Genomic DNA, 15470 nt, shown 5'->3' with positions numbered 1-15470 from the left:
ATCTAGCTGCCCACAGAATGTATAGCAGGTGCTTACTAAATTTATTTTTTATTACTTACTAAATTTATATATTTATTAAATGAATGGATTGTCCTCTACCTCTAGATAATAATAGTCAAACTCTCTCATTTTGCAGATGAAACTAGGAAATAGGGAGGAGTCCATGAACATACTTTTGTTAATGAACATTTGGACAGAACTTTGGCTAGAGGTTGGGGGACAAGAATCAGAAGTATCTCCAGAATAGGGAAGAGTCCCCTCTAATTTTAAAAATGAAACCTGGAAAAGGGAACAATATTTATGATGTTGGCATGGAGTGCCCTGTATATATTGTTAAATCATATATAAAAATTCTGTTTCTTAATATGAGAATGCATATTGTTCCAGAAAGGTAAGGTTATCCATGTCTAGAATTATTTAGATTTACTTTGTGATATAGCTGACTGTTTGCTTTATTTGATGAACAAGATCCACATCATGGACATGCTGGCAAATCCATTGGGGTTAAGTGACTTGCTCAGGGGTATGCAGTTAATAAGTGTCAAGTGTTTAAAGTTGGATTTGAACACATGTTCCTGACTCCAAAGCCAGTGAGCTATCCACTGCACCATCTTATTGCCCCTAGATTTACTCTGAAGTGGTATCTTCCTCTGCCAGGCAGTAGTTGGGTCTTAAGCAAAGCCCTAATGCTTATCAGTGAAAAATGTGCCAAAAATAAAAATGTAACAAAAATAAAATTGGAGTTGGTGATCAATGGAATTGGAAACATTGGAGCAAACTTGCTAATTTATTACTTATTTCAGTTTCCTCCTTTCCTTCCATTCTTCCTTCTTTTCTCCCTTCTTGCCTTCCTCCTCTCCTTCCTTCCCTTCTTTTCTTTCTTTCTTTCTCTCTTCCTCTCTTCCTTGATGTACATTTAGGAAAGATAAAGAACCCAGCCCAAGCATAAATCCTTGGGGAATTTTACTTGAGACTTTCTACTTTGGTTAGTTTTTGGAACCATTAATGACTACCCATGTTTCCAGTGAATCCACAAACTATATATATATCTATGTGTATCAGTATGTGAGCTAATTCTGCATCAGGTCATAGAAGATAGGAGAGCCCAGCTAGGTCAAGAATCCAAAAGGACCATGTTGAATTTCTCTCCATCTCTCATACATATTAGCTGTGTGCTCAAAAGCAAGCCACTTAACTTCTCAGTGCCTTAAATGATTCTCTGCAAAGTTGTATTTAAGACGTTGGTATATTGTAGTATATTGATATACTATATGTTATATAATATCTAAGATTTCCATATTGGAAATACCCTTATCCAGTGAAATAATAGGTTCAATGTTTCCTTCCTCCATCTCATCAAAACAAAACAAAACAAAATCACAAGACATTCAGGGAAACATGTATAATTGTAGTCATGCCAGGATTCCTTAAAATATTTTACTTTGTCAAAATAAGTTTGGGATTTGTAGGTTGCCACTAATATGAATGGGTAGAGATATGTACACACCTGCATTTTTATGGAGAAAAATATTAACTTCAAACTTAGGGAAAGAAAAATAAAAATGAAGTATATATTTTAAATGTATAAAGCAAGAATTATATTATCACACCAGAAGTAGATGCTGTCTATTTTTAAGAGTAAGAACTGTACTGTGCCTATTTCTGAATGAACTTGAAATTTCATATAGATTAAAATTTGCTAAGAAAAGACATCCAAAGATATGTCAAAAAATAAATTTTTCTAAAGGAGCCAGAGTAGTAGATACTTTGAAGATAATGAGCAGATTATAAGACTTGGGAAATAACTTTTTAGCCATACATTATAGTTTTCATATTATTGCAGTTAAAAGACAAATTTATCTGAAGACTTTCCCCTAGAATCAGATCCAAGCATGACTTTATCTTATAGGCCTTCATATAAAAGATGAAATGACAAAGTAGATAATATAATCAGTCTAGAAATTTGAAACTACAAATGAATAGGTAATTTAGCATGGCTTCATTCAAATCAGCAAATACTTATTGGTGGAAAGAAGATTATATTTGGAGTCAATGGATCTGGCTTCCAATTCAGACTCTGCCATTTACTACTTGTATAACCTTGGACAACTCAATTAATCAATCTGGTCCTCATTTTCTCATTTGTAAAATGGGAACAATAATATTTGTTTTACCTGCCTCATAGGGTTATTGTGGTGCCTGAAATATTTGAAAATCATTATAGAAATTTAGGTTATTGCAACCAGTTCAAGGCATTGACAACTGACTTTTCTTATGTGATAGACATGGCAGAAAATTGAAGATGCAGAATGGAGGCCTCAGACTTACCTCGAGTTAGAGGGGCTGCCTTGCATATTAATATTTAGTGGAATGGATCCTCATGGAGAATCCTTGCCAAGGTGAGCACATGAGTATAACCTCTATTTCCACCTATCTCACAATAACAGTGTCTTACATTGAGCTTTTCTATATAGTTTTTGCCCTGGATTTTCAGTGTTGTAAAGTGGTTAAGATACTGGACTAGGAGGCAGAAAGATCTGAGTTACTGGCTCAGCAACTTTAGTTGTGAAACCTATCTCTCTGTTCCTGTTTCTTCATTTGCAAGATGAACATTTGGACAGTAGCTTCTAATGCCCTTTTCAGACCTAACTCTCTGTGCTAATGATTTCTTTTGATCCTCACAACAAAAATCTTTGATGTAGGTACTTCAAATATTGTCATCCCCATTTTATAGATGAGGAAACTGAAGTTCAAAGTGGCTTGTCCAAAATCATACTGGTAGGAAGTCAAAGAACAGAAATTCAAACATGTTTTCTGATTTCAGGTCTAGTGCTTACCATGTTGCTAGAAACATGTGCTATTTGATATGGCGATGATGATGGTGTTGATCACAATAAAAATAATAGTTAACATTTGTCTAGCTCTTACTATGTGTCTGTTACTATATTAAGCAATTTACAAATACCTCATTTAATCTTCACAACAATCCTGTGAGGAAGATGCTGCTCTTCTCCCTATTTTACAGATGAGTAAAATGAGGTAAACAGAAATTAAGTGACTTACTTCGGATCATATCACTAGTGAGTATCTAAGGTCAGATTTGAAATCAGGGATTCCTGACTCCAGGTCTGGTGCTCTAATGACCACTTAGGTTTTGTGTTTTTTTTTTCCTTTTTATCTTAAAACTAGATGAGACAGTATATTGGAAACTGATTATCTCTATTCTTCCTCAGATATTTAGTAGCTGTGTGCCTCTGGAGAAGTCACTTAGACAAGTAATTAGCTTCAGTTTCTTCTGTAAAATGAGGATAATAACAACATCTCTCTCCCAGGATTGTTGTGAAAAATGAATGAGTTAATATTTATAAAGCACTAAACAAATGCTATTTACTTTTAAGATCTAGGTTTTATCACTTATTATATTATCTTTTTTTTTGAAAATAAGTATAGTATTTGCCTATCTCTAAATCTGTGGTACCTCTCTGGTTCTCAGGGATCTTTCAGATCCCAATTTCAGTTTGTAGCTGGATACATAAATTTGTCATTTGGGTCAGGTGATTTGGTTTCCCTATGTATTCTCTGAATACCCTTGATTTAGGTATCATCTACCAATTCTTCACCTTTTCTCTCTCTCTCTAATTCAGTGTTCATTCTTTTTTGGTAGAAAAGGCAGAAGCAACCTAAGAAATGGATTATTCTGTTCTTTCTCTGTTATCATCATCTCTTTTAAATTAAAGTTATCCTAGCTCTTCTTTAGTTCTCTATTTCCCTTGATATATTTTTTTCTTAGCTTTCAAGACCAGCCTCATATCATTCTGAACTTTAGGACTTTTGATGTTATTCTTATGGACTTTTTAATTTATCCTCCTTCTTTCATTGTGTGTATAGATATGTCTTTCTGAAGTCTATTAGCTGCTCTGGAAGTCCATGTTGTTCCTTCAGACAATTCCATTTTAATTCCTCATCCTAATTAATTTTAATTATGAAGCTCTCCAGACAAACTTTTACCTAGTCTGTCCTTTCCCTTTCTTGTTCTTAGGTTGAATTTTTGAACTTGTATTAAAATTTCACAAAGGTAAATTCATTTGATTAGGTTCTGTCTATTTTTCTAGCTTATAAGAAATCTTTTCAAAACCTGACTGTGTTATGTTCATGCAGTGTTCTAGCTATCCCTTCTAGCTCTGTGTCTTTTGCAGATCAATGATAATTCCATTTGGGTTTTTATCCCATTAGTGATAACTAATAAGCAGTGTTGAACCAAAGACAGTAGTAGACTATTCCTTCCTTAAGAGTAGGGGGTGGTATCTTGGTGTGTCTTGTACCTCCCATAGTGCCCATCATAGTTGTGAACATACAGTAGGGCTCAATGAAAACAAGTTGATGGGTTGATTTTAATGATTAAAAGCTTGTTTCCCTTCCCTGTATTCCTTTTGCTTCTCTATCCAGAACTCAACATTTTTGGGGAAGTATTTCAGAAGATTGTGAGTAATGGTTAGGGAACAACCAGAGCCATTTATCTCATTCTTTTATCTATTCTTAGGTCTTTAAGGTACTGTGACCTGCGTTTAATAAACTCATCCTCCTTGGTGAGAACAACCTTAGAGCAAGAGCTTGGCTTGGCTGCCTATTTTGTGAGCTCTGAAGTCCCCATGGAGAAAGTGACCGTAGGTGAGGTCTTGGAAAGTGACCCGGAGAAGCTGAGCAGTACAGATAATGAAGATGAAGAGATAGTGACCGAAGGTGTGTGAGCATATATGGAGTGAGCGACTCTGGCAGACTTTGCAGGTTGCCTTCTTCCCTGCCAAACTCTTTAATAAAAGTGGTAGACTTTGCAAGTTAGCTTTGTACACATTGTAAAATAGAATTCTGAAGATACTTTTAATGTAGTTTATGGTGTAGCATTCATGATGTTTTGCCTTCATTTCAGGCTTATTTTGTATTGGTCCTTGCTCTATATTCTGTGCTGTAGCCCATCTGCCTTACAGACCATGCCTTAAATTTACCCTTTGCTTTTCAACTTCTTTGTCTGTGTTAAACTTCCCTCTGCATGGAGCTTCTTCTGTTCCCTTCTTCTCCTATGGATCCAACAAGTCCCAACCACATCTCACCTCCTCTCTCATAACTCCAGTGGTAACTGGGTTTTGTACCCCTCAGATATACTTATCCTGTAACATTGTGTTTTTATAGTTGTAATATCTCCTTATTAAGTTATAGATTTTATTGGGAATGGGGAACTGGGTTGCATCTCATCTAAATGTAGTTGCTGTTGCTTATTGAAAATAGATATTGAGAAAGTTTAGGTCATACAAAGTTTGGATTTGATACCTTTATGGGGAGTTGAAATGCTAGGGAAAATAATACCTAGTTTAAGTTATACTTGTTTATTAGATAAAATAATATCAAAACTTATTTTGTTTTAAAAATTTAGAAGAATAGACTAATTCTATAGACATTAAAATCCTACCTTGTATTTAAAGAACAAAGTAAAAAAGGGAAATTATCAAAGCACAATATAGATTGTGTCATGTTTTAGCAGTGAGTCTAGGAAAGAAAAATATTCTCTGTATAGAAAGACATTTCAATTCGATTTTCCGTGTGTGTTTTTTTAAATAGGTTCTGTGTCAGAGAAGAGAAGTCCTGTCAAAAGGGAGAGATCATGCTCCCATGATTCTGTATCTTCATCTCTGTCCTCAAAAGCTTCAAGTAAGAATATTCAAATGGGAAAGATCAGAGCAATAAATTATTTGAGAGAAACTCAAGAGGCAGTGCAGTATGGTGAGAAGAGCAATGGGTTTGGAATCAGGACACAAGTTCAAATCCTTCCTCTGTTACTTATTAACCTCTAAACCTCTTCATTAGTAAATAGAACCCAACATTTATAATAATGATAATTAACATTTATATAATGCTTATTATGTTCCAGGAACTGTGCTAAGTGCTTTATACTTGTTTCATTAGATGTTTACAATGGCTTTGGGAGATAAGTGCTATTATTATTCCCTTACAGATGAGGAAACTGAGGCAAAAGGTTGTCATTTGCTCAGGCTCATATAGTATCTGAAACTGACTTTGAACTCAGGTCTTTTGGACTCCAGGCCCATGGCTTTACACATTACCATATAAACTATGTTTGCTTGTCTCTGTACTTAATAATTAGAATTTACCATCTAAGTCTCTCACTACTAACAATATTCAGTTGGATCCTGAGACCTTGAGTAATTTCCATTTGATATATCTTTAGTAGTTATTTTCACTGTCCTTTCTTGTTCTGAACACTATACTTCTATTCATGAAAGCTATTCATGAAAGGTTTTTGATTATCATGTCATGTTATTGAATTGAGCTTGCAGTCTATTAATCCTCCCAGATACTTATTTAAAAATTCTGTTATTTGTTGTTTAGCAACAGATTCTTCAAGCTATATGTAGTTGAATATTTGGTTTCTTTTAACCCAAATGTAGGAATAGAACTTTACATTTATTAAATTCATCATTACATTGCTCTGGCATCATAACTAATAGTTGGTAGGTTATTCCAGCCTTGTATAATCCTTTCTTAGGTTATCAGGTATAGATATTTTAATTGTAATTCCAAGTATGAAACTTTTCCTACTAAAACTAAGATGTAATAGTCCCCTCATCTCCATCTCCTAGAATTCTCTTGAATTTCCTTCAGAAGTAAGACCATGAACCACCTTCTACATAAAGACTTTCTTGATCTTTCAGTTGTTAGTACCACTCCACCAAATACTGGTTATATATTTTGTATATGCCTATAAATATATGCATACATTTTTATATAAGTGTGAAGATGCATACACAGACATACACAGAGACACACGGGCACACAAAACTTGAAAGCAGAGATTATTTCATTCTTTTGTATACCCTGAGCCTGATTTATTAGTTGATTAATTGATTATTGATTGATTGATCTATTCATTTCAGGAAATGAAACTCAGCATGTGGTTAGTGACTATTATTCCTGAGTGAGTTAGTACAAATGCTGGCCTGAAACACAGCTTTTCTTTTCAGGTATGGCCTTTTGCAACGAGTCATCTCCACCAGTGATGGCATTGGGTGAGAGGGCCAGATCCCCACAACCTTCCCTCAACAGTGTGATGGAAGAAGGTGTAGCTACCTGTGAGAAGCAGAGGCAGAAAGTAAGTCACAGTGCTCAGACCACCACTATCAGGCACTGCCCTGGGCCAGGAGAGCAAGACATGTGTCTGAATCCAAAACCCAAACTTAAAAGTGTCCAGGTTTCAGTCACCTCCTCATCTTCACCATATTCTTCCTCTTCCTCTTCTTCTTCTTCTGCACCGACTTCAAATGCTTTCATCTTGCAGAACTCCCAGTGCTCCATGACCAAAGGATTGAAGCAACCCCCTGTAGTTTTCCTGCCCAAGTTGGTGTATGACATGGTTACTTCCACAGACAGCAGCGGCCTTCCTAAGGCATCTTCCCTCCTGCCCTACCATTCAGTCATGTGGGCCAGTTCTTTCCGTCCTCTCTTAAGTAAGATGATGACCTGCACAGAACAGTCTCTCTATTACCGCCAGTGGACTATCCCCAAACCAAGCCACATGGACTACAATAATAGAAATGAGGGCAGAATGGACAACTTTCACCCCAGGAGACTGCTATTGAGTGGACCCCCTCAGGTACGTAATTATAAGCTTAGGGAGTATTTAGTGTTCTTAATTTTGGCTCTTATTTCTTGTCTAGCAGTAGGTTCTTAGGTAAATAAGGTCATTTTTATAGGTGATTAAAAAAAAAACCTTTTCTCTAGTTAGATCATCTGATTAATCATTTAGCAAGGATTTATTATCCATTTACTTTGAGCCAGGAACTATGATTAGTTATGGCACTTAGTAATTAGGGACATTAGTAATTAAAGGCAAAAATATCGTTCCTGATCTCTAGGAATGCATATTCTTCTAAGGAAAGATAGCATAGAAAGAATTGTTCATACAAGATTTATATAGTATAAATGGAAGGTAATCTCCAAAGGATTGATCTAGAAGGGAGGGAGGAGGAGAGAGAAAGAGAATAAGAGAGAAAGAGAGAGAGAGAAGGATAAAGGGAAAGAGGAAAGGCGGGGAGAGGATGAAAATATGTGTGTATGTAATTGAAAAAAATACTTTCTACAAAAGATGGGATTATAATATTTACCAGAATGTAATAGATGTAGTAGAATTGAGTAAGAAGACTAGAATCTGCATTTTCTTGACTGTCCATAAGCAACTGTAGAATTTTGATCTGGTCATTGTACTTACTGCCTCAGTTTCCTCCTCTATAAATGGACTAGATGATTTCTATCATCTGTTCTGGTTCTGAAATCCTGTGACCATGAAGTCTATGGTTCTAGTCTTTCTTCACTCTATGTGAGCCATATGATGGTATAATTCACTTGATATCTCTTAAGATTCAGCTTTTTTATCTGCAAAATGGGGATTGTATTCTAGTCTATGTACTACTTGTGTTAGTTTTCTTGGGTGAAACTTACATATTGGCAGATGGAACTCTTGAAGATGATGAAGATGAAGAGATGAAGAGAAAAATCTTAAATCATGGTTTACAAAGAGTAGGTGTGATTCTGTGTATTTATCAGATCACTTTCTCGTCGGTTTTATCTATCATCTCCATAACAATCCAACGAAATAGGAAATTATTTTCAAATTATAGATAAAGAAACCAAGGAACAGAAAATAAATGATTGCTTCAGATCACACACAACTAACAGCATTAGTGTTCTAACCTAGAATTTGCCATTTGAAGGAATGAATGAAGCATTTAAGCAATTGATATGTGAAAAGAAGTATACTAAGTGCTAGGGCTATAAATAGAAAATTAAGACAGTCCCTATTCTCGAGGAGCTTCCATATTAATAGAAGAGGCAACACAAATGGAGTTTCAGCTATAAGTTAGGTGGAAAGGTCTTATAGTCCTTAAGGTGATGAAGTGAATGTTAATGTCTTTTTAAAATGTTATCTCCATCTTTCAGTCTCTGATGTTGAAATAGTTGGCTTTTCTTGGTCTTCAATAAATGTTGTGCTAGCACCTGCAGGAGGAGTTACCAAATTGCATTTCCACATTATTGTTCCTAGGATAGTTTTATGGGCACTGGACTGGAAGCATTGCTCTTTAGTTCAGGGTGTGGGGCTATCTTCATTTAAGGGAAGATGCTGGTCAAAGAAGTAGTGGTGGTTTGACTTGTTCTGCCTTTTACTGCTTTAGCTAGGCTGACATATTTATTATGTGAACTTGGGTAAATTGCTTACCATTTTCAAGTTTTACGTTTTCTATGTAGAAAATGAATTTTTGCAACGAGGTGCTCTCTGTAAGATTTCTTTTCCCTCTGTGATCCTCTGATTTAGTACATGCCTCATAAAATCATGTGTCATATGGGTGAAAGAAATTTAGAGGTGAGGTGACTTGGTGAGTTACTCAAACCCTAAGTTAGCTTTTTGACTGTTGAAGCCAGGATATTCCATTTTACAAAGCATAAAATCAGGGCTAACATACAATTCTGTTTTTCAATTTAGTACCCTTTCCACTCCAGCAAGAATGAATATACAGATGCTAATATAGGCATACATCATTTTGCCATATTAAAAGGTCACATTGCTAAAGATTTTCAGAGATTTTACTTTGATTACTAAACACTCTGGTCTTCATTAATTTTCTAGTGTTTTTACTATTAAATGATTTCTACAAATGTAATTGATCAAAACATTTAATGTGGCCCAAGCTTGTTTTTTTTTTTTCTTTCCTTTAATTCCTAGTGATGGAAATTTTATGGTATCTCCAAGGATCTTTAAGTTCATGTATAATGAGAAGAATCCTGGACAAGCTACTATAAGACTCGCTCTGTTATTCCCAGCTCTGCCACTAACTAGTTATCTGACATTGGTTAAATAGTTACTCTTTTTGGAGTCCTTTCCCCCCACTAGAAAATGAAGAAAGTTGGATTGAATTATCTCTAGAGGTTCTTCTAGTTATAACATAGTCTATGATTCTTTGGAAGTCCTTTTTGTTTCAACATGTTTATATCATTTTTCTCACTGTTACAAACTATCTGAAATGTGATTCTGTGTCAACAGTACTAAGGAAAACAAAAAAATTCTTGATTTATGTAGAAAATTTCTAGCAATCAAGACTGACTTTTCATCTAACATTTGGCTTGAAGAAATCAAACCCAGCTGTTTATAGCTTTATAATTTCTGACCCCCCCCCAAAATCAACAATGCAGAAAACATTTTTAAGGGTCTGTTACATGCAGGACACTCCTCTAGTCACTGGGGATACAAAGACAAATATTGAAATAGTTCCTGCCCTCAAGGAACTTATATTCTATTGGGTAATCACAACATATATACAGATCAGAAAATAATGGCTAAAGTGCTGCCTGGTACTTTTAAGGTTTGCAAAATGTGTGTGTTTGTGTATATGCATGCATGTATGTACACACATATGCTACACATGAACATAAATGCACATGGACAAATATATACACATATGTATATGAACACACACACATATATACACATACACTTTCCTGGCCTCAGGCACCAACTGTGTGACCCTGGGCTAATCACTTAATGGAATTTACTTCCATTTCCTCATATTTAAAATGAGCTGGTGAAGAAAATGGCAAACCATTTTAGTATCAAGTTATTTTGGCCTTTTTTATTTCTTGACATATATAAATGCATGCATCCTAAGAAAAAGGTAAGAAGTTTGTCTCATTTCCCGGGAATTAGTGTTCTACATCATTTCTCATTTTCTAGAAAGATAATCTCACTTTTCATTTGCTATCTATTTTAGGAAAAGCTTCACAGAAAGCAGATTGCTCTATTTAGACTCATTTAATAATCACTTTTATTTTGATTAGCCCTGAAGCAAAAAGACACTGTTCATTTGCTTTGCAACTACACACATATTGATGTCTCCTCACCATGCCAGCTGTCTCAATGATTTAGTTAAAACTGTTTCCAATTTAATATATTCCCTTAAAATTTCTCTCCCAAGGCTTTTAATGACCTCTGAAATATTTTTGGAAACCTATTGCTAGGAAAAAAGGTTTCTCAGATGGTCACTTGCGTAAGGGAATATAATAAAAATATAGTTAAGATTCTACCAAAAGCTCCAGTGTGTCCCTTTGAATTCAAACTGCTTGAGTTCATAGGATATTACTGCAGGGTAAAACACGAGGATAACTCATACTCTTGGGCACTGATTTAAAGGAACCTTCACCTAATTATAAATCGTAGTTTTCTTCTTTCCATAATCAGGTAGCTAACATCCCATGTCCCTTCTCTCTGCCATTGAAGTGATACCATCAGGGAGGGTAGCAGTGTGTTGGTAATAATCTTCTGAGCATTTTTTAATGTTAGTGACAGCACAGTACCTGGAACCTAAGAAATACTTTATAAATATTTGTTTGCTTGAACTTTGTAGATTCAGCAAACAGTAGACTTTCTTGTTCATTGAATAATATTCATCGAATTATCATCCTACATTGTATGTCCCTGCCAAATTAACCTAATTACTGGTTCTCCTACATTACATTCTATTCATTTCTGTGTCTAGAATGAACTCCTTCATCATTACCTTTTAGCATCTAAAGCTTTCTTTAAAGCTTAGCTTAAGTGCCGTCTTCTACAGGAATCTTATTCTGATTTTTCTCAAGTGCTACCTACTCTCAAATTTCCCTTATTTTTCTGCATATATGCATGCTTGCATGTAGTTAATTTATATATCTTTATGATCTTGTAGTGACATGTAAATTCTTTGACAATAGGTTTTTTTTTTTTTTTTTTGGTCTTTCTACCTCTAGTGCCTAGCACTGTATGCGTTGAATAACTTCTTAAATGAATGACTCCAATTCAAGAAAAATTAATTTTTAAAGTGCCTAGTCTATACCTAGCACTGTGCTTTTTGTAAGGAAACAGAGATAAGAAAAAACACAATTCCTGCCCTCAAGTAACTTCCTGATAAGGTGGCATATTATTTAATGCATTCATATAAGGTGCAATCAACATGTGATAAGGGCAAAGAAACAATATAGACAGAGTGTAATGACATGAAGCAGAAATACTTTTAGTTGTTAGGATCATGAAAGAGAGACCTTAGTTATACCTTGAAGTAAAAGGAATATTTCAGCAAGCAAATACAGAGTGAAGAGGAAAAATGGCTAGCTGCAGCTAGTAGCCTGACTTGGCTAAAATAAAGAGAATGAAAGAGGAATAATATGTACCAAGACTAGAAAGGTAAATTAGAGTTTTTCTGTGGAAAGTCTTCAATGTGAGATTAATGAGTTCTCCAGGGGAGCTGGCCACTAGACCTTTTAGCATGAAGGACACAGGACTGAAGGGATCTTGCTTCCACCAAATATGGAGAATCAGGAGAATTCTGCAAACTCTCTCATAGAATATGTGATATGTATATTCCTGCTGTGGCAAGGCAGCTGTGACTTATGTTCAGAAGAGCAGATTCATTACTCCCTTAAAAGACAAGGTAAATAGGACTTGAAGAATACTGCTTCATTTTCCAGCTTATCAGGAGTGAATTATTTCTGTAAAACAATGGAAGAAACTTTTCAGTGTAAAACAAAGAAGAATAAAAATTGCATTTATTTTTTACTGTATTTATATTTAGTCTGAATATATTCATATTAACTTGTCACTGTAATTAAAATGTAAAACTCTGCTTGAACAGGCATATTTTTTTCATTGTGTTTATAGTACTTAGACAATATAGACCTGTACCTGGCATTTAGTTGTGTAATAAATACTTGATTGATTTATCTGAAAAGAAAGGGCAATTCAAACATGTGTTATGAGGTTGGTGGGCAAAGGAAGGTGGCAAAAAAAGGAGCAGGAAAAAAGAACTATACATCACTTATTCAGTCATCCCTTCAACAAATATTTTATTAAATGCTAATTATTTATCAGTCATTGTAAGGTACTGGGAATGAGAAAGCAAAAATAAAATAGTCTTGGTTTTCAAATTAAGTTGGGGGAGGCAACATATACACATACAAGGTTATACAAAATAAAGGCAAGCTAATTTGGGTCTGAGGTACTTGCACCCAAGTGGATCAGGAAAGGTTTTATGTAGGTGACTGTAACTGAGCCAAGCTTTACAGGAATGTAGATATCCTAGGAGATGGAGGTGAGGAGGGGGCACATTCCAAGTGTGTGGGATAACCCATGTTGTCACAGAGTCAGGAGATGAAATGCCGTAGGATAGGAATAGAAAGAAAGCTGGTTTGATGAACCCACAGTGTATTTAAAGGGAGTTATGTATAAAGAGCTAAGTAACAGTTATAAGGCTTTTCCTAAAGTCTGAACCTTATGTGCCACCATGCAAGAGTAAGTATAATAGATGATTTTTGTATTGTACTTTTGAGTTTTGCACACACACACACACACACATATATATACATATATATAAAATTGTTTATGAATAAAAACATTTTAAGCAATTACTTGGTTTCAAGCCCTGTATTAAATGGTAGGGATGATTTGGTCTTGAAGTTCTAGGAAATGCTGATTGGAATCATAGGGCAGATGATTGAGATGTCCTTTTCATGAATGTGAATGTTGATTTAATTGTTATTCTCAGAGCTTGATTTTGGAACTTTGGGGGGCGGGAGGTATGGTAAGAAGAGTAGAAGGGAAAAGATGTCTCAGAAATGGTATGGTGGACCAGAAGACTGGGAAAGGTGAGTTCTGGTCAATCAGGGCTCAAAGTCCCAGGGGGAATAAGTCTGAACTCTGGTTGGTGCTAGAGGGTGGAGAGCAGGTAGTATGTCATGGGAATGTTTAGAAAAATGTCTGTTATTTCATTTGAGCCCCCAAAGAACTTTCAAATGTAAGGACTAAAAAATAATATTTTCAGATTACTGATGATGATACTCAGAAAGATGAAGGGAATCATAGTCACATAACCAGTAAATAAGTGCTCTTTGAACCCAGTATTTTGTGACTCCAAATTCAGTGCTCTAACCATTATTCAAGGCTTTTTCTCTGATTAGTTGGTATCAGAAGAGACAAGTGATTTCCTGCTAAAGAGCACATAAATTAAATCTTTATTTTACTAGTACTAACAATAGCGATTATAATGTCTACTTGGGTTATATAGCTGTAATGGGATGGAAAAGGTCCTGAGAATTTTCCAACCAAATGATGACTCATAGAATTACAGATTTCAAAGTGCAAGGCAGCTTAAAATTCATCATCAACCACTTCACTTTTCAGATGAAGAAACTAAAAAGCTCAGAGATCTCACCCAGAGGCACACAGCCACTAAATGGCAGTCAATTTTCAAACCAAGTCCCTTGGATTCTAAATTCAATTTCCTCCCCACTCCATCAATCTTTATCTTGATTCACATAGATACAGATGATATTACCAGAAAGAATGGCATTGATAATGATTATGAAGCATTGGATGAGAAACTGATCAATAAGATAAGGTACTTTACTTATGACACTTGAACATCATGACAGTGTTAAGTTGGGGTCTCTTAAGAATTGCACAATGAGTGAAGTTTCATTAATGTCAAATTATTATTTACTGATTAGGACAAAGTGTCTAATTGAGAATAAAGAAAGGACTACCTTAACTATAAGAAAAGGAAACAAAACTAAGCTGAATCAAGTAGATAGTTTTTTTCTGTTGTGATTTAATCCAACTTTTTTTGCCAAAGCCATAAATTATTTGTCACAATTTCAAGAAAAATTCTTCATTATCTGATTCCTTATGAGTGGTCTCCCCAAGTATCCCTTCAGGAAAGAGAGGATAGAATTGTTATTTTGTTTTTCACTCCATCCAGGATTTCATGGGATTAGAGATATAATTAAGATAGAAAACCTTTTTTTTCCATTTTAATGTACTCCCATTAAATTTTTATATATTATATTTCAGACTGGTATTTAAGAAAAAATATTATTTTTAATCTTGCTAAATCAATTAAAAAACTACATAAAACTTAAAAAATTGTTACTGTATTGTGGTATGGTTGGATCTGGAATCAAGAAATGCAGTCCTGACTCTGTGATTGTGGGAGATCACTTAATCTTGTTTTTGAGTCTCAATCACCTCATTTTAAAATTGAGGTTAAGAACATGCATAGTCTCATATTTATGAGAGAAAAATATTTTACTAACCTTTAACATTCTTTAAAGATACTACCTAAAATGGTCCAGTTTAACATGTTGGTTAATATGAACACCTTAAGACCAAGTGTTAGGCTCAGGATTTCTTGCTGCCTCTTGGTTCAACTATCCACTTAGCACTTTCTCTTGTACATTTACAGATAGGAAAGACGGGCGCCTATCTTCAGTTCCTCAGCATCTTGTCTAGGATGCTCATCCGTCTGACAGAGGTTGATGTCTATGATGAAGAAGAGATCAACATCAGTAAGTCATCACTTGGCCACATTTGTAATCAGAAACTTTAT

General features: G+C 35.0%; 1 protein-coding gene across 1 annotated transcript in view; it reads left to right on the top strand.

Annotated features, from left to right (window-relative positions):
• GREB1 (growth regulating estrogen receptor binding 1) overlaps positions 1-15470 on the top strand; it is a 121973-nt gene that overhangs the window by 70817 nt on the left and 35686 nt on the right. The window contains exons 18-22 of the mRNA XM_051975491.1: positions 2284-2399; positions 4541-4740; positions 5614-5703; positions 7035-7663; positions 15327-15429. Of these exons, the coding sequence (XP_051831451.1) occupies positions 2284-2399; positions 4541-4740; positions 5614-5703; positions 7035-7663; positions 15327-15429 (1138 nt within the window). The remainder of the gene's footprint in view (positions 1-2283; positions 2400-4540; positions 4741-5613; positions 5704-7034; positions 7664-15326; positions 15430-15470) is intronic.

The sequence above is a fragment of the Antechinus flavipes genome, chromosome 2, assembly GCF_016432865.1.
Source record: "Antechinus flavipes isolate AdamAnt ecotype Samford, QLD, Australia chromosome 2, AdamAnt_v2, whole genome shotgun sequence".
NCBI lineage: Eukaryota > Metazoa > Chordata > Mammalia > Dasyuromorphia > Dasyuridae > Antechinus > Antechinus flavipes.
Note: the sequence above shows the minus strand (reverse complement) of the source record. Positions and strands in the feature narration are given on the sequence as shown.